We start from the raw sequence: 19,729 nt of genomic DNA on the forward strand, positions 1-19,729 counted from the left end.
TTAAATATTTTTTTAGCTTACAGTAGGAGTGGGTCAGGTTTGATTGCTGAACTTACTGTGGTTAATTTGGATCTTCCAAGGAATCAAGGTGACCTGTAAACAGATTATATGTAAAGAAACACTGCTTCTAGAAACAGCTGTTTTCTTTGCTTCAAATTTTGTCCTTTCTTTTTTCCTCCACCTACTTGGTCCCATTTTATTGGTTAAAATATGTGCAAGTTTACCCTCTCAAAGGAAAAGAAGTAGGAACGGAAGAATATATCATTACAGCCATCGAAATTGTTTCCTGAAGTCAATCTGTTGATCATCTTTACAAAAAGGGCCAAAGTGGCATATCATGTGAACTCCACACGGCTTCTATGGGGAAAAAAACATATGCTTTACAAGTTGAAAAGTATACACATTTTGATTTTGGCAAATATCTGAGTCTCAGAGACATATCAGTCAGGTGTTCTTCTCTAGAACAGATAATGCCGGTGTAAGATAGTTGTTAGCTTTATCTGGTAAATGGGCCACCTGCAGAAACATTCAGTACAAAATAAATTAGAATTGGGGGTGCAACTCTCAATTGGAGAAAGGAGATTAAGATTTAAGAGTTCCATCAGTTGTGGATTCAGAAATACTCACAAGTTCATATAGCTCATTCCCTTGCTTAGCTACATACTCGTAGCATACCTAAGTGAGTAGGGAATAACAAGTTAGTATTGCAACACTGATCATCCTATACAGAAGAAAGTGGAAGAAAGTTGCTTACATCAAAACTTTTGTTCCTAGCAGTGGAATCATGCAATGCTTTGACACAAATATCTGCTACATCGGCGCAACTGATACCCTATATTACAAGAAAGATCAGTTATTTATGTATGATGCTATCAACATATTATGGGAAAAGCAGACTCCTATAGTTTATGAAGGTTCACCTGCGAGATTCTGTTCCCTTGATCAAAGATCAATGCACGCTGACCACCAGGTTCTTCCTGGAAAAAAAAGGTTGAGTGATCATGATGCAACTGGTTTTAATGATATGTATACAGCAGTCTGCAAATACTGATCTCTAATTAATATCTTCTACTAACACATTATGTTCTAATGATTATTGAACATAGAATGGAAGTGGAGTGCTATTAGCTTAATAAATAATCTGAAAGCAGAATGTAAACTTATGAGCTCAAAGTGAAGCATTTCTGTCAGGAGGTCTATCAATACACCATACCTGCAGTGGACCAGGGCGTACTATTGTGTATCCAAGGCCTGACCTTCTCAATGCATCCTCTCCAGCCTAGAAATGTTCAAAGGTCCTTAATAATTTGATGAACATTTGAATTAGAGAAGTGTAAGCATTTTAAATGGTTATTAAAATTAAAACCTTTTTTGCTTTGAGGACTTGTTCTCTTCTGTTAGGTTCAATCCCAGAACCTGAGCATGAGACCAGAATGAAGTCTGTTTCTTGACCAGTCTGCAAAAGAAATAAAGAGATGCTTTTTAAACATAACCTAATTGAATTGCCTTCTCAATTCTGACAAAAATTCTTGACCAGTCTGCAAAAGAAATAAAGAGATGCTTTTATAACCTAATTGAATTGCCTTTTCAATTCTGACAAAAAAAAAGAGGTCATGTTTCCTACCAAAATAATCAGTGGGAATGTTGAAGGTATTTAAATTAAAAGAAGAGTTGGACACAACAAGAATTAAACAGGGAAGGAAATGAAAGTAGCGAAGCATGCCACAGACAATCAAACTAGGAACAACTTACAGGCAAAGCTTTGATGTATTCCAATATAAGCTCAAAATTTCTGGGGTCAGTAGCACTTTGAGATCCATCACCAGGTCTCTGCAGAATACATTAAAAGCTGAGCCACCAATTTCATGTTTAATCATCTCTACATTTATTACCTTAAGGTAACATTTCAAATAAATTCATTGTATTGTACTAACCTGTCTTTTGGGTTCAAACCTAATTGTTAGTGTATGCACAAGAAAAGGGTCTAGGGGAGGATCTTGAGGGTTTACTGGCCGAAAAGCTGAAAATGGTACCCTCACCTGCAGAAAAACAGAGAAGGCAAAAGAAATGGTCAATTCCTGAATTCTTTGATTTCTTAGATGGAAGCACAAGCATCTGATCATACAGCTTGGTTATTGAACACAACTTACCCTACAAAATCCTACTTTTGTAGTCATCCGAGCAAAGTACTTCTTGCTCTGGGAGGTGTCAGCCAGCGGACCAGTCTCAAGAATAACAACATATGATCTTCCATTTCCTCCCACCGAAAAAAGTAAGCCATCATACCTTTGTATACAGTGAAAGAATAACATGCCAAAGTTTTCAGTCTGATGTATAATATACGAAAATAAAATCAAAGAATCTTCTTAGTAAAATATACAAATCTTATCATACCTGTCTAGAGTAGATCCCAAAGGAAGAGATAGCCTTTTTGATATCTCAACATATCCACCTCTTGTGAAAACAAATCCTGATTAAAGGTTGTTTCGTAAGAATTGACATGGAAATGAAATCAGCACGTGTAGGCAACTCAAACTTAGTGCATTTGCAGAGAAGAAAGTCCTAAATCTACATAGCAGAAGGTGATACCTGAGAAAACAGCTTGACCAGCCTCTGAAAAGTCAAATGATGCATCGATACCTTCATCAAACCTAGAAGCAAATGTGTTTGGAAAATAAGATCCCTGGTCCACCTCCCAACCATTCAGAGACTTGGGAGATTTAAATTTTGCTATCAGGAGTTTGCTCTTGCTGCTTTTACCAGCCCTAAGCTGAGCCAATTCATTGTAGTAATCCTGCAGCGTAATGCAGAGCTGAGTTAAAGAAATTTTCAATGAGGCAAGAATACTCTCAAAATCAATAACATTACTACCGGTAAGATGATAAATTGAGGTCATAAGGAATACCTGGAAAGCCTTACTAACATTCCTTACTCCTTGATTATCAACCCTATTTAGGTCTCCAGTAATAGTTGAGCGTGCAGTTGCGCAATAGATTATCTTGCTGCAACCTGATACAGCCGATTTGACAGTTGAAGGATCACCAACATCACCGACAACAATATCCACCGACCTTGGGAGCATATCTATCACTTCAGCATCATTCCTTCTAACTAAAGCCTGTTATAATGTTAAAACCATGGTACGAACAGATCAGATAACCACCATCTGTAAATAATTTGCAAATTTTCAGAAACATTACTGTTCACTGTCCATTTCCAACATCGAAATGTTTTCCAATTTTGCTATTGATCACTCTTTGTTTCTCCATGTTCATTGTTAGGGAGTACCGAGTACGTATGCATATTACACGTTGCATACTTTGTCATATTCAACACAGACCTTAAATCCTGGAGAATTCAGCAAATGGGGATGAAGCAGACAACTAAATGCACACACATATCTAGAACCAACTAGATGAAGATATCAGGAACTATAGTTCAAAGCCATCAATTATCACTTTTCAGTATAGCAACAGTTTTGAAGTTGCATACATGGAAGGAAACAATCTGGATTCTAGACAGAGACATTGATGATATGAAACATCACAGATCATGTTAAATTCTTAAATCACACTCTCAACCAGTCCCTTGGAATGTTCATTTGTCAGTAAGATCAGATCAGTTCAGATATATTATTTGAACTGGAACTAGTATAATTAGCAGGGGAGTATAGATTAGATATAGCTGACCTTGACATTGTACCCGCGGAGCATGAGCTTGCGGACGACGATGCGGCCGATGCGGCTGGTGGCGCCGACGACGAGGACGGTGGTGTCCTGCGCGCCGGGGACGGTGAACTCGCACATGGGTCCGCCGCGGATGAGCACGGCCTGCTCCTCCTCCGCCAGCGCCGTCGACGACGCGCTCGACATCTGCCCCAGCCGCGAGAACTTGCGCCACACCTCGTCGAATATCTGCCGCGACCGCCGCCCTAGCCCCACGGGGCTCACCGCCATCACCTCGTCCAGGTCAAGCCCCGCCGCCTTCTCCTTCCTCTTCCCCTCCTCTCCATCCTCCTCCGTCTTCTTCTCCTTCACCTCCACCTCCTCCTCCTCCTCGAGCACCGCCGTCGTCCTGGTCTCCGACGACGACGACCTTTTCCCCTTCCTTCCTCGCCGGGATCGCGCCTTCTTACGCGGCTTCGCCTCCACCGCAGCATTGGCGGAAGCGACACCCGGCTCGGCCGCCCCTCCCTGATCCACCTCGGCGGCCACCTGCGTGGGCTTTGCGGCGAAGCAGCACGCGCCGCCGTGGTGGTGGTATCTCCTCCCCACCACCACCCCTCCTCCCGCGGACGGGCCGGCCGCCAGCGGGAGCGCCCGCGAGGGGGACGCGCAGTGGTGGTACGCGATGACGGCTGCGGCGCCGCCGCCGCCCGGAGGCGCCCGCGCGGCCACGATGGCGGCGGCCATGGATGGATGCTGCTGCGGCGGTGGAAAATTGGTTGCGAGATTGCACTGGGCGACGACGCGGGCGCGCGCGGGCGCGGTGATAAAGCGGGGAGGACGTCTGAGTGGCTGCCGTGATGGGGCTCCGGTTGTGGCTGCGGTTGCGAGTTCGCTGGGCCCCGCGGCGCCAGAGACACAGAGAGAGAGCAAAGCGTACGTCGGCGTCACGAGTGGTGGGGCGCGGGGGCGCCCACGCCGCGCGCGGCGCGACACGAGCAGTTCGAAACGGATAAAACGCGAGCGAGGCGTGGACGTGGCGATTCTGGGTTCACTGCGCGCCTCTGTGTTCTTTTCTTTTCGTGTGCTACTCTTCTCCTAATCTCGTGGCTGCCAGCTGGTTGGAATTTTGGCAACGCTAACAAAATTCGTTTGAATTTACCTGTTTTGCCATCAAATTTTGATATGTCTAAAAATTTTTTGCTAGCGTAATGCGTACCTTATCTGTTTTAAAATATAATTATTTTTAGCTATGCACTTGTCATAATACATAATCAGAAATGTTTATATTTTGAAACCAAGACAGTAAGAAACTTGGCAGCAAGCTAAACACGCAAACATAAATGAAATTTTGGTAGTAACTAATGCTGTCAGTTTCGGATATTACCGATTTCTTTTTTTGTTGGCAAATTTGTTTGGACAACAAGAATAGGGCGCGAGTGACTTTGGATATCAGCATATGGACGAAAGGAAATGGATGTCGTGGAAATGAGCTGGCCGTCCAGGAATCTGGATGAATCTCACCTCGGAAATTCTATGCTGCTCCTCTGCCTCTAGTTCACTTGATCACTTCCATGCATTCGGACAAGGAAATACTCCCTCTGTTCCCTCTGTCCAATAATATAAGGGATTTTAAGTTTTTCTTGTACTGTTTGACCACTCGTCTTATTAAAAAAAATTAGAATAATTATTTACTTTTTTGTGACTTACTTTATTATCCAAAATACTTTGAGCGTAACTTTTTGTTTTTTATATTTACACAATTATTTTGAATAAGACGAGTGATTAAATAGTGTCAAAATCCATTATATCATGAGACGGAGGGAGTAACTATCATATTCTTCAGGCATCTCCATTACCTAACAGATAAGGCATGGAAGCTTGCTGGGATTGGGTGTATAGTGACAAGTACAAAAGAAACATCAGGAATCAGACTGCAGAAAAGAGGCAACATTTGACTGTACATTGATACTATAATTGAAGAATAATAAACGATTCACTCTACAGGGATTTAGAGTACGTAGGGGCTGTAATTAACAAATGGAATGGCTGATTATCCCTGTTTCTTTCCTATATATATACATTTCCAAAGCAGGCTCTCGCAGTAACACTCAGCGAGCAATTACCAGCTACAATGCATGCACCTATTGTCACTTCCAGAGTTCCAGTCAGGCGCACCAAAAATACCATGGCTAGAAAATGACTAAATGGGTAAATTGAGTCATCTCACCCGAATGACAAAGCACTTTGGTGTTAGTGATTCTCTGCTTGTGTAATTTTATTCCTTCATTCATGGCGAGTTACTTCTGCAACTCTTTGCCTTACCCTCTCATTTACAGAAGCCATCCTCCTAGACTCGGACAGCTGGTTCTGTTTCCTTTCGAAACTTTTAAAATCCCTGTGCCCAAGCAACGCAAAATTACACGACTCAATATTAGCCAAGGCTATTGTAATGGCATCGGATTGAACACGCAGATATGCAGAAGGGGTGGGAGGGGAAGGCCTACCGGCATCTTGGCACAGCACAATCTGATTGTCTGCAAGATTGGGAGTGGAGTCGAATTATATACCACATTCTCGCACATTGTTTACAACCTTTAGTTAGTCGTATCTTGCACTGCGCCCCATGATGAAAGAGTCCCTTAAGTTTTCGGCAGTTAGGGTATTGGCAATTACGAACATGACATGATGATGCATGCAGTGCAAGTTCAAGCCATACACGCACCTGCAGGACCAAGAAAAGAACATAATAAATTTAAGACCACTTCCTTCATGGACTCAATATAGAAAATGGATTAGCCCAAAACAATAAATAGTCCTTTTCCACACAAAAAGTTAACTGGAAAAATTATTGGTAAACCTTAGCTCATATATAGTTAAATATAAATCAAAACCTCAGCACCAATTCTGTCCCATAAGAACAATAACTTGCAGTAAGCACAGGCAAGGCATATATTGCAACTGTCGAGCAAACAAAAAAAATGCATATACCTCACTATTTCCTAGGTGTGTGGCACTATAGCACTAAAAGTGTACAAGCACGATTTTGAAGAGAAAATGGAGCGGTTAAAGAGTACGGCAATAGCATCTAGACTACAGTCAAAACAAAAGTGTAGAGCTGTGACTGAATATCAACAACCCATTCCTACAATGGTCGAACTGCAATGCAGATAACGAAAATGTGTAAATAAACCTTTCTGACATTCAATTTGCTCAGAAAATAGAAATCACCTGCTGAACGTGCTTCTGCCAAGCTCCCTTGTTTTGAACATTACATTCTGCAGATGATGGATGGTTTGTTAACTTGTGATGATGATTGGCACCTCATGTTTTTGGTAACATGAAGCACACATATCAAAGTCTGGGCAATCTTTACAATACCACCCTTGACCATTTTCAATATCGCAATTGCAGACATTACATGTGGCAACAAAAGCTGGTCCAGTTGGATTATGAAGGTGGTATAGCATCATCATGGTGGAATGCTTTGCACGGCGGAGGGTGTCATATTGATAATGATACCCTTGACAAAAACTCAGGAATGCCTGTCTGGTGTCAAAGATCTCATTTTCTAAGATAATATCTCTGTCCTTGGTATCTTCAGAGACCCCAACAATTTCAACCTAAGCAATGATATGAAATAAAAGAGATTTGGTGATTATTTACCCTGTTGCTTTACTGATATCTATGAATTAAAACTTGAATGCTATCCATTACTTACTGGGTGGAGTATATGCAAACATTTACTATTACTTGGGTGCCTCTCCTTCTCCTCAAGCCGCTGCTCTGCATTATAACACCTGCAACAACAAACTCATCAGTTCAAAAGCAACAGTAGCAATTGTTTTTAAGGAATATGCAAAAGGCATGTGCATTATTAAGCCTTGAATTGAAAGGCAGAGAGTTTGGATATAACAAACAACCCATGCACTTCTCTAAAAAAAACAACCCCATGTCCCCATGCAGTAGGTGATAAATTAACTTCTAGTCTCACAACACATGTTTCTGACCACTGACCACCATCTATCCGCCTATTCTAGTCTTCTAGACTACCAGGATAGGAGCCTATAACCTAAGCTTCCTTGCTAACTGAGACGATATATTGCTCTCTTGATTAAAAGGGTAATTGTTCCTTTCCTTCCAAATCATCCATGCCACCAGTATCACAATGGTAGCATAGCCTCAGCACGTTGAATTAGCTTATCTTCTCCCTACTTCTGTAACACCAATGATGGAACCTTTCCTGATTGGATAGGAAGCAGTGTGGTACCTGACTTGCACCGGCTGGCATCATCCTCTGTACTTGTGGGCATTCGACCAGTATGTGATCAATTTAATACTGTCTCGACTTGTTTGATCTGTTGGCTACGATGGACTGCCAGCCAAGTGAAGTACTACTATTTTCAATGAAGTGCCACACAGAATCTCCATGCTGGATGATCTCCCAGGGAACTAATCCATAGCCTAGATAAGTTGATTTAGTGGAGTATCTTCCATAAGTCCCCCACTTCCACAAAACAACACCATGTTCAGTCAGCAGGCTTGAATGTACCTCGTATTATCCAGAGACAGTATTATATGTATGCGTCACAAGGACTCCTCGGGTGTCTACAGTAGCAACTATTAACCTAGCTATAGGCTCTGACAAGATTCAAACAACGATAGAACCCAAAACCAGTTCACCACATGCCAACTTATAATGTTGTGTACTGATTAGATAACCAACAAAACACATTTTTACAAACCACCATACCACAATTCCTTCCATATCACAGGGTAAGGAAAAGAAAATGAAAATATTCTTATCACTTGCGACTTATTTGGCTAAAGTCTACATATAGTGACAAATAGATCCGTGATCATGCACATTTATCAAACAAAAAGTACTGAATTTCGAATCTATCATATCAAAAGTACCATACAATGAAATAATTTAATGTACCTGTCACAAATATAAAAACTTTTGCATTCATTGCAGACCCAGCGTCTTCCAGACACCATAAAGGTACAACAGTGACTGCACGAATACTGCAAATGGACCATGATGAGATCATCCTTAATTGGGCAAATGATTTCTCCAAGCTGCATAGAATCAAGATGATGACTATGAATAACATATAATAGAACTACAACAAAACTCAATGGCATAACCTCGCAAAAAAAAAAAAAACTCAATGGCGTAAGTACATATACTGCATGAAAAAGAATATTACTTTTTGCATCAGCATAGCCTCTTTTGAAGCATTCCCACTTAGATCAGTGTGGCCGGCAGCTTTTAAAGCTCGTTTTGTGATAATTTTATTTACTCTCCCCTTCTTCAGCAGCTTACCATCACCCTCTAGTTGAAGTTGGTTGATAATATCTTCTGCAGCTCCTGGCCAATAATCTCCATCAAAATATGGCAAGCGAGCTGCAGATACTTTTATCTTGCATTCTTTTGCAGTGACAAAAAATTGATCATAGAGATTTGTCAACTCGACAACAATGTTCTCCTTAATAGCCTTTTGAAGCATAGATAAGTACCTGTGTGTAAAGGAATATTAATCGTATATGAGGCAAGAGCTGCAGATGGAAAATATGGTATTCATTAATCTATTAAATGCAGCACATTAATTGTTTTTAGAATTACAGGGACAAAGCCCCAGTTCCTGATTCATTCATCAGAAACCATTTTTTTGCTGCCAAGGGCAGAGCATTACCCCACAAATGCAGCCACACTATTAACAAGGATAACAACATAGATGCCAATCTATGGTCTTACCACTGACGCAGTTTATCAGACTTTGGTGTCTTCTGAATCTCTGGATGGCAATACAAAATGTAATCTTCACCTTTAACAGGAGGGCAAGCCCATATATAACAACTGGTGAATCCACGCTGCTTATAGTACTCAAGATAACCTATCTGTATCCAGAAAAAAAACTAGTATTAGAGACAAAAGAAATTATCAAAACGAGAAATTATTAGTCGAGTGATTGATTAGGAAACTATTCCCCTCTTCTTGACAAATCTAAACAAGAAAGTATTGAAGAGAACTCAATAGGCATAGCGAATTACCAGAATTTCATGGTACACATATGTCCTTAAGGCCTGCCCGGACACTGTTTCTATATCTGGTCTAAAGTATTTAACAGAATCAAGATATGACAGATAAACCCGACGTTGGTTTGGGAATTTGCATTCTGCACCATATTCTTGGACATACATGCCAAATAAGCATACTTCCACACCTTCTATTTTCTGAAATAAAAGAATAGCCTGCAAAATATTTGGAAATGTTAAAGAGAATTAGGATTTTATTTTCTTGATTTATTTAATAAAACTTTCATTACGGAAAGAATTTCTTAGAACTACTAACATCAAGAGGCGATCACATATTTCAAATGATCAGACCACTTTCTCACCTTAGACTTGTAAGGGAACTCAGCTGGATAATTGTCCTCTTGCAAAATCTTGAAAAAATGTGGTTTAACTTCCAGTTTCTTGTCCACTGATGAAACAACTCTGACCACAAGTCCATCTGCTCCAGGAACCTAACATGGTGGGAAAATTAGGAGTAAATAAGGAATATCTATTTGTAGATAAGAAAATAAGGAATACAATATTTTGTTGAGAATATTAGTGTCATATGCTAAATTTACAGGATAGACTGCCATTGAAGGACAAACAAGACAGCAGCAATAATTCATACATAGAAATTAAATTAAATACATATTTACTCCCTTTCAATCTTAATGAAATTTGGTCAGCTCCTTCGCCGACCCAGCAAAAAAAATTAAATTAAATACTACTAGCAAATATGTATCACTGGGCCTCTTGCAAACCTTACAATAAAGCCTATGGGAACCGGAACAAATTATAGTCACACTAACCTCATCCAAACTTGTCTTTAACTTATTTGCCCGTTCCTGTCTCTCCTCCCTGAGTCGTTTAAAAAGTCGTTCTTCTATATGATCGCTAAGCAGGGTCCTTGGCAGATCTTTGGCACCACGAACAACACTCTCTGGTAAAGGCATGCGCAAACCACGTTTAAACTCCTCAATATAACATTTGAAGCAAGTGTATTCTGCTTCTTCAACATCATTTCTTCTGGCATTGAAAAGTGCACAGATCTGATGTTGCCAGCATTCACATTTGTCACACTGAACCCACTGTAGATCCAATCAATAGGAACAAATCAGTATGCAAGAATCAGTATAGATAAAATACTCTACAGCCTAACAGAAGGAGAAAGTGCTTACCCCTTCCTCTGGTTCGTCACTGTTTCTCTTTTTCTCAAGATCTGCTTTTGAGAGTTTAATAAGCTCCACCTCAATTGTGTTGCCCAGAGATGCATTGTAACACGAGATACAGAAAAAAAGGCGACCCATAGCAGTAGACCCAGTATAATATGATGCATTTTGTTTTATCCGAGCACCACAAGGAGAACAATATATTGGTCGAGGTTCAAACGTAAGGTTTTCAACTTTGCAAAGCTGGCATAAGCTCTCACTTTCAGAATATCCTATCACTTGATTCTTTTCAGCTTTTAGCCTTACTCTGTCAAATTATAGAATCAGGTATAAAGCTTATGCTTCACAGCACCATAAATCCATCTTGTTGCATATGCATACACTATGCTTTGCTGTACTAGCATTAAAACATGAATCCAAACAATAAATTAAGCAAAACACCAGGCACATCAGATATGCATACACTATGGTTTGCTGTACTGGTCATGGTGCAAGGCAATAATTTCCACATCAGACCAGAAATTTTTAAACCAGATGAAGCTTTAAATTCAAATTCAATTTCCTACATTGAATATTGAATAAAAGGATTGCACAAAACTGCGAGAAAGTCTGTAAGGTATGAATGTAGTGTTATGACTTATGTAAATCAGCAGTAAGCTGCATCTTTTCATCGTCTTAAATTTATGGAAACATAAACAACCTCGCAGAAAGATACTGCAACATACTAGAGATTTTGTCCAGGTCAAGAAGCATACCTGACCAATCCACTGCCTTAGACTGTTGATGTGTTCATGTATTTGTTCTGGAGTAAACAATTCCATGAGTGAAACACCTTTTACCTTTGGTTTCCCAGTTTTGGAGATCGTGACATCCACAGAGCCTGTTTTTTTCTTAACATCAACAACAGTCACACTCTCTTTATCAGCCACAACAGTTTCTTGCTGGACATGACAATGTATCTTGTTTAAAGCACCAGGAATAACAGTATTTTGCGCAGCACCAATTTTCTCATCACTACCATGACAGCTGACTAAAGTAACTTGTGGATGTCGGATATCAAGCCCCACGTCTACCTCTTGATCAGGGACCATCTTTTTGTTCTGATCAAGCTGTCTAGGATGGGCTTCCTGCAACATAAACCCTGGGTTTTTTTGACAGACAGGGACATTCTCAGATGCATCGGGAGACACAAGCTGCAACTTTGGACGCTTTGCTGCTGGTGGTTGGTCATCAAAGGTTTCAACTGCCTGGTCAATGTCCATTCTATCACCATGTACCCTATCGGCACTTCTTTGATTCATATTGTGCTGAGTAATAAGTATAGGTTCAGCAGGATTCTGTTTATGTGCCAGTTCAGAAGAGCGACGCAACATTTCTTTTGCTTTGCAGCAAACATGACAATGCTCGTTAATACAATTCTTATAGTGATCAGATACCATCTTTGACTCCCTACAGTGTCGATATGAACAGTCCTTTATTTGACAGTCCGTCAAATGAACCACTAACTCCCGTACACGATCACAATATGAAGATTTACAACTTCCTGGAGGAGATGTACATGATTTTGCATGGAACAAAAATAGTAACCAACGTGCCTGGGCATGGTATTGTTTAGTGTTTTCCATGACTTCTTCAGATCCAAATGAAGTCGCAGCGCAGCCAGCACTGTGCCAACCAGATATAATAGGATGATGTTCTCTATCTCGTGCCATTTTTTTCTGACAAAAACCATCCTGGATCTTTCCACTCAGCAAACTAGTCATGATCACTTCTTTCATTGGTTTTGATTTACAATGTGGTTGCAATGGTTTAGTGTATGTTTCTTTCAAGAAACAACTCAGACGGTATGAACCATCATCGAATTGCTGTTGTGGAGGCAACAAATCATGAGGGGCTGGGATACCAAGGTTCTGAGAACTGGCAGACATTTGGCCCTTTTTGTAATTATCATGATATTGTGTTTGCTCATAATGGCCCTGGAGATTTGTCAGGCCAACATGCTCGTTTATTTGTGAAGACACCAGTTCACTGTGCAATTGATTTCTCTTGTCCAATAGTTTCTCAGCATGATCAGAACCAAGATGGCATTGCGTCAATACATTTCCCCTCGACATAACAAGATGATGCAGTGAATTTTGCTGCTGGAGCTTTAAGCTACATTGGTTCTGCGCATACTGGGAATGAGGCTGAATAAGATGCAGCTGATTCACCTGCTGATGCAGCTGTTCAAGAGAAATCTTTTCTTGCAGATCCAATCCTTCAGTTTGTATATAATACTCTGTTTGAAAGGACTGGATGGTTGGCTGACTCATAATCAACCCAGAATCCATTCTTGATTTAGGCAGCGAATTTACAGTAGTCATATCTAGATAACTCGTAGTTGATAAGGCAGAAGAACCGGTGCCATTAAAACTTGTAGAGGCAGCTATATCTGCAGGAGCTGTAAAAAGAAACAACATAATTCACTGTTTTGAAAAGCCTACCTACAGTGAGTACTACTTTTCTAATCAAAGAGACAAAAACCAAGATAGTAACAAATCTCAAGTTAAATCATGCAAAGCACAAATGAACTCCGGACTAAACATTAACAAGTCAAATGTATGTGCAGTTCTCCATAGGGATTCAGTCTCCCTGCCTATTTTTTGGGGAATACACAAGGCGCGCATCTTTGTATTAAGAGAAGTAAAGGGTAAATGCATGGCCCGGCCAACAAAAAGAGAGGAAAAAAAAGGAAAGGGGACGGGAAACAGAGGGACCATAAGTCTCCCTGCCTACCAAACAAGCAATAAGGATTACAGGAATTGTAATGCTTTCTAGAACAGAAGAGCAATTTTTTTTTGAATAATTTGTATATTTGTCATGTGCCTATTGTATACAATTTGATAATATTTCAAATATGATTTTGCTACATAAAGAGTTCTCAAAAGTAGATTTCTTATAATCTCATGCTTACATAATTTATCCTCTATTCCAAATAATTATTTTATACACTAATCATTTAGAACTAGATAGCTTAAACTGCAAGACACTAGGACGGGCTCTCCTCGGCACTGGAAAAAGGCCCTTAAACTTTTCTGGCTTGTTATCCTCTATTGTCCTCTACCATCTAAGGTTCGTTCTCTGGTCTGCTCTGGTCTATCATCTGCTCCGATTACTAAACTACAAATATCTAAAGAATATATAATGGGGGTATCCAACAGTTGGAAGCTGTTCCATTACCTATAGGCCCCCGCTGTTACCACCTACTTCCCTATAGGGCTTGACGATCAGAGACGCCTAAAGTCTTATGGTCTCAGGCCTTAGAGAACAACGAGTGCTCTCCTACACCTCCTTTTCCAAGGGAAAGTGGAATCAAAGGGTAGAGAGAAATCACATCCTCTGTCCCTCTTGGGGGATTGGAATTATGGAATAAAAATATATTAAAATTCTTGTCACATACAGCCACACATCCCACCCTCCATTGGATAATCCCCTACCTAAGCTATAATACCAACTGCGCACGTGCGCTGTATATTTAGTGGCAACCCCTCCCCCAGGCCCCAACCATCTTTGGCTTCCCCCTGATGGCATATACAAGGTGGTTTTGTTGATGATGATAAATGCAGGGCACACTCCATTTGAAAAGCATGTTTTGTACTTTTGTGTCTGATACACTTTGTTCCTTCTCAAGACATGTCCGCAACTCCACATGCTGCAAGCATTTGTGATTTGAATAGCAGGCTAACACATTATTTTCTAAGATATTTTCCTTTCAGGTGACATGGTTAGTACTTCTCAACCATCTTTGAATGAATTCCACCAAATTAATTCTTGACTTGTACATTAGGCGTGTCATCTTAAAGAAAACTATCTCAGAAAATAATGTTGCCGAGAGTCACTACTTGCTCTGATTAACTTTCCACTTTATGGTGGGACAACTGATAAGAAATAATGGAACCAAAGAGGGGGTGCATACACATATATGGAAATCTTACTTGGTGTACTCCGTGTAGAAGGATTGACATGTCGCTGCAAAGGTTTATTGGGGGAAATTCCATAAGGAGATGGGTTAATGAATGTTTCTGGTACCACAGTTCTGTTTATGACCTGCACATTTGACCTATGTAACCCCATACCATCAATCATATGTGCTTCCGATACACCATACGGGGATGAATTGTTCAGTATGTCAGAATGTACCCCAGAACCAGCATAGCCACCAAGATCACGCTGCACTGGACAGCAATTAATTTTACTAGCAAATGGCGCCTGCTGCTCCTGCATTTGTGCCATGACGTTTGATTTCCCATTCAAGTATCCAGTTCCAGTTGAATAATGAAAATTGCCAGGTAAACTTTGTTGATTGCTAGATCCTGGTGTCGGGATCATATGGGTTATCTTCCCTTCTTGCATGCTCACTGCACTCATCTCTAATGAGGCACCCTTAGTGGTGGAATGTAGTGGGAAATTGGCGGAGAAGTGGTGGTGTCCGTTAGACATGGGACCTGCAAGCGGCGTATGTTAAGTACAAGAATAGACAAATGTTCAAAGACAAGGTTTAGGGCAAAAATTTAAAAAATCAAAGATGAGATGAGCAAATAATATCTGCAAACATAAGCCAAGTACATATATTCGAGTTACCACTTGTGTTGTCCATCTCATAGAGCGCTCTAGTATTTCCACTTGCATTCTGAACCACATCAGGTATTGGAATTGTTGTGCCATAACTGGAAGAAGATGTTAATTGCTGCAGCATTTGTTGACCTTGCTGATGTTGAGCCATATGGGTACTAAGAGCATGTTGTAGATGTGGAAAGATTTCTCCATTCAATATACTATAGTAGGCAGCCTGATCAAAATAGATAGGTTGGTAAGGGAAAAGAGTAATTCAATAGCAAAAATATTGGTACAGTACGAGTAAGAGCTGTTACGAAAGAAAATGGAAGCTTTATAATTGCTTAATTTAATTTTTTTTTCAGCACACACCAAAACCAAATTAGACATAAAAGCAATGAAGTTTTATAATTGTAGGAAGGAGTGATGTTTTCATTGTGTATAGCCCATTTTCCAAAAAAGAAACTGTGAAAGGCATTTTAGTGCACCTTTATTTTGTAACCCCAAAACATTTGATTAGACATTCAACTTCCACATAACTGGATGCATGGGGTCATTTTTATAAATCATATTTATGGTAAGTCGGGAATCTATGTCCCTATAAGTGCACTCAGTAATTTTTGAATTTAAATAATTTAGATTCGTGGAGCAAAAATTAGAGGATGATGTCTCCATGATAAGTCTGATGGAAAGGATTCATGCTTGTGGTATCCACCAGCCTACTCCAGGCACCAGAAAATTTGAAAGCTTTCTAGGGCTTCGGATGTCTTTTGTAAACATGATTGGGCTGTAAATAACCATGTATTAAAATCTGTGATCAGCATAGTTATTCTTTCTTGCAGTTCATATCAACCATGTCACATTAAGGCTTAGTTCGGCACCATGGGTTCCCAACACAACTCCCTCGTGCTCCGCGCGCACGCTTTTCAAAGTGCTAAACGATGCGTTTTTTGCCAAAAGTTTCTATATGAAAGTTGCTTAAAAAATCATATTAATCCATTTTTTAAAAAAAGCTAATACTTAATTAATCACGCGCTAATGGACTGCTCCGTTTTCCGTCTGCAAGATATGGGTTGCCAACCAGGCTGCCGAACACAGCCTAAATGGTAAAAAGTTCTACATGTCACATACACACTACAAGCCTAGATTGACCTGCTTAGAAATAAAATAATATTCTCTAGATTCTTAGATTTTGGAATTTATTGAAAAATTTCTGGACCTAAGGGGCTGTTTTGCAGCTTGGGGGAAGAGAGTCAGGGGTTTAGAAAAGGAGTTGGTGGTGTAATTAATCATGGGAGTTTGATTTTTTTTATTCTCAATCCCAAACTTATTTTGGTATGAGTGATAAGAGTTAGAGATTGGATTTCAAATTGTGATGGATGGCTCGGAATCACCTATCTACATTTAAAGGGGGGAATTCCCTCCCAATTTGCACCCATCCTAAGTATTAAAAAGGAGGGAGTTTGCTCTCACCCATCCCAGCTATTAAAAAGGAGGGAGTTTGCTCTCAAACTCCCCAAACCTACATGTCCACTCACCAAGCAAAGAGATTAAACAACTGTAAGCAAAAGAAATCAACCTTCAACCCTTGACCCTTCTAAAAACTTGTAAAATGCTCCTGTGCATTTCTAGCTGAATGAGATACACGCTTCTTCACCAAACCCTCCACGGCCACACACACGAAAAAAAAAAAGAGGTACACACTTCAAGTCTAAACTACCGTGCTTATAAATAGCCTTCCCTACTTTCTTAGGTTTGAGATTTGAAAGAAACTTTACAACATCTCTTTTTTGATTGCCCTATGGCTATATTCACCTGGAATGCAGTAGTGTGTGCTTTTGGCTTAAAACCAGTGAATAATTTGCAACAAGTGGTGGGGTCCGTGGGGAAATGGACAAAAAAAGGGGATAAGGAAACAGGGGGTTTACTGGTGGTGGGGATTGCAGCAGTTCTCAGGGCAATTTGGAAGACAAGAAATAAAGCTTGTTTTAAAAATGTATTACCATATGACCCTACTGAGATCTTACACACTGCTTGCAATTGGATGTTGAACTGGGCAATCTTGCAGACTTCGGAGGAAAGCCAAAGAAGATTGCGGTGGGGAGTTCAGCTCCTAAGGCAAACCACAAGTGAAGTTTTTCAGTCTCAGTTTGGATGGAGATTGACGTGGCGAAGGCTGGAGTTCAACTGAAGATCACTACCCCAGATAGACCAGGAAAAATGATGAAGGCTACAGGAGGTCCCTGAGGGGATCTTTTTGTTTTCTCCTTTTATCCCTTTTTCTTTCTTTATTTTGCTGCAGACAGACTTAGGTAGCTAGTTCTGTTTTTCCTTTTGTTTCTTTGGCGTCTGAAGACTTCTTAAGACTCTTTTGCTACCTCTGTATTCTAGTCTCATTTCTATTAATGGAAATTGAGGGCTAACTGGGTAAGGCCCTTTGATAAAAAAAATAAGTAAAAGAAATCTGGATTACCTTATTTGGATTCTTCTTGTATATAACTGCCTCAAACCGTTTTGCCAAGTCTGACACCAGTTTTCTAGGCCTTGTTTGAAGCTTAGGTTCCCTTGAAAGTAACTCCCAAATCCTACAATTGTTAAATTGAAAACGTTTTTAACACACATTCTAATAAGCAGTTTTTTCCGCTAGCCCGATGCGCATTTGGAACAATTAAGAAGCATGATTTACTGCGCGGGGAGATGGGCAACATGAGAGAGCTTACAACCTGTTGGTCATGCGTATACGCAAGTTCATTAACTCAGGATCCGCACTAGCATGACCTGAAGCGACCTGATGCCGCCCATTGCCATCGCCATCGCCCGGATTCATCTGCGCAGTAGGATGATGGCCTATCCTCTGCCCAGAGAGGTGAGCCCCTTGCCCCTGCTTCATCTTATACCCATCAACGCATCAACTTATCACCATCATCAGCTGCCAAACACAGGATCGAACCCTAAATTATGGGGGTATGGGGGTTTAGTTAAGCACTAAATTGGGGGTTTAGCTAAACCCTAAATCGTCGGGAACAAAAATGTCGTTATTAGCATCCAGGTTAAGGCGTGGATAAAGAGGAATGAGAAAAAGAAAAAAAAAGAGGATTACGGCGTACGGGCGCTCACCGGCGACGACGGATGCGGCGGAATCAGCGGGACGCCGGCACCGGTGCTCGCGGGACGGCGATCGGCGGAGGCGACTCGCGACTCGTGAGGAGGAGACGAGGGCGAGAGCACGGGGAGGGGAGGGGCTAGGGTCTAGGGGCGCAAGGAGTTGGTTTTCGAATCGGGGGGTTCGCAAAGCGGCGACGCGAGAGAGGGCAACGAGTTGGCGGCACGGGTTTTCCGTAACCCCCCTCTATAAGTAGTGCATTGATCACCAGCTGAAATACGCGCAAAAGCATACGATGGTGGTGTTCTTTTTCTCCGGAATATGAAATTAAGTTTTCTACGTAAAACGATGTGGTATTAACGTATGATTGATTAAGTTTTAATTATTACAAAGTTAAAAAATATGTTATTATAATATTTTAAAGTAATTTTCATATAGAAAACTTTCACACGAAACACACCGTTTAGCAGTTTGAAAAGCGTGACACGAAAATCTTAATCTTTATCCAACTCTAGTTGGAAAAAAGAATAGGGCCGATACTGATCAACCCAGTAGACGAAATTTTGTATTTTTGTGCAAAATAACCAGATCAAATTGTGTCTTTTAAAAAAAACAAATCATTTAATAATCTTGTTTAAAACACAATATAACTATGTACAACCGTATTCACACCGACATATACTTGTCTACAAGCACACATCTTATTATTCATATAAGCACTTTCATATAAAATATATTGGTATATTTTAAGATTACACGTCTATATAAGATTGATGAAGTTATTATAGGTGTAGTCATTTCTTCTCACGTACGCTCTATTTCAGCACCTCCCATAAATTAAACTGTGCTCAGTATATCATGAAATTGATAATGTTATTAAAAGGAAGTTAGATGTAAATACAACTATGGATACTAAATCTAATACTTAAGCTTGTGTACCGATAAACTTATTAGCTAGACATTACCTGATTACCTCACACAACTACACAAGATCTCATTCTTCGTCAAGAAGTAAAGAGATAACTACGCTTTACCAACTTGGCCATATCCGTGCGTTGTACAAAATAAAAACCATTTCGAATACAAAAATCGCAAAGGCGATAAGGTTGGAAAAAGAGATGGTATTGGGCCTGAAA

The 19,729-nt window shown here is 40.4% G+C and overlaps 2 protein-coding genes and 1 pseudogene across 4 annotated transcripts; all 3 read right to left on the minus strand.

Moving 5' to 3' along the window:
• Positions 1-243: 243 nt before the first annotated feature.
• On the minus strand, positions 244-4,466 carry LOC4341998 (protein HIGH CHLOROPHYLL FLUORESCENCE PHENOTYPE 173, chloroplastic). Of its 2 annotated transcripts, none has more exons than XR_010742226.1 (13): positions 3,690-4,466; positions 2,906-3,118; positions 2,590-2,794; positions 2,395-2,470; positions 2,151-2,286; positions 1,935-2,039; positions 1,753-1,830; positions 1,367-1,538; positions 1,214-1,279; positions 921-977; positions 755-832; positions 628-675; positions 244-516 (listed from the first exon to the last, which is right to left on the minus strand). XR_010742226.1 is itself a non-coding variant. In XM_015787517.3 (13 exons), the coding sequence occupies exons 1-13, from the start codon at positions 4,410-4,412 to the stop codon at positions 445-447; spliced, it is 1,947 nt and encodes a 648-aa protein (XP_015643003.1). In that variant the 5' UTR covers positions 4,413-4,466; the 3' UTR covers positions 244-444. The 2 variants fall into 2 exon arrangements, 1 of the variants encoding a protein (XP_015643003.1); XM_015787517.3 differs by having other exon boundaries at positions 1,367-1,456.
• A 1,141-nt stretch (positions 4,467-5,607) lies between these two features.
• Positions 5,608-11,183, minus strand: LOC107275303 (probable histone acetyltransferase HAC-like 2; annotated as a pseudogene).
• On the minus strand, positions 11,160-18,817 carry LOC4341999 (probable histone acetyltransferase HAC-like 2). Of its 2 annotated transcripts, none has more exons than XM_066311189.1 (7): positions 18,608-18,817; positions 18,214-18,419; positions 17,964-18,075; positions 15,518-15,725; positions 14,872-15,381; positions 11,653-13,337; positions 11,160-11,459 (listed from the first exon to the last, which is right to left on the minus strand). In XM_066311189.1, exons 2-7 carry the CDS (start codon positions 18,378-18,380, stop codon positions 11,301-11,303), a joined length of 2,841 nt encoding a protein of 946 aa, XP_066167286.1. In that variant the 5' UTR covers positions 18,381-18,419; positions 18,608-18,817; the 3' UTR covers positions 11,160-11,300. The 2 variants fall into 2 exon arrangements, with proteins under 2 accessions (XP_066167286.1, NP_001408812.1); NM_001421883.1 differs by having other exon boundaries at positions 11,301-11,459; positions 15,013-15,381; positions 15,518-15,644.
• Between the last annotated feature and the right edge of the window lie 912 nt (positions 18,818-19,729).

Source organism: Oryza sativa, chromosome 6 (genome assembly GCF_034140825.1).
Source record: "Oryza sativa Japonica Group chromosome 6, ASM3414082v1".
Lineage (NCBI taxonomy): Eukaryota > Viridiplantae > Streptophyta > Magnoliopsida > Poales > Poaceae > Oryza > Oryza sativa.

Bases quoted from the DNA above. Each gene is read 5' to 3' on its own strand.
- LOC4341998 (XM_015787517.3), bottom strand. From the start codon at position 4,412: ATGGCCGCCGCCATCGTGGCCGCGCGGGCGCCTCCGGGCGGCGGCGGC. The intron at 1,831-1,934 runs GTTAGTACAATA...TGTATTCTGCAG, and splicing joins GGTTTGAACCCAAAAGACAG to AGACCTGGTGATGGATCTCA. The intron at 978-1,213 runs GTATGGTGTATT...TTTTTTTTCCAG, and splicing joins TACGCCCTGGTCCACTGCAG to GAAGAACCTGGTGGTCAGCG.
- LOC4341999 (XM_066311189.1), bottom strand. From the start codon at position 18,380: ATGAAGCAGGGGCAAGGGGCTCACCTCTCTGGGCAGAGGATAGGCCAT. The intron at 15,382-15,517 runs GTAACTCGAATA...CGCCGCTTGCAG, and splicing joins TGAGATGGACAACACAAGTG to GTCCCATGTCTAACGGACAC. The intron at 11,460-11,652 runs GTATGCTTCTTG...TATTCAATGTAG, and splicing joins TAAGGCAGTGGATTGGTCAG to GAAATTGAATTTGAATTTAA.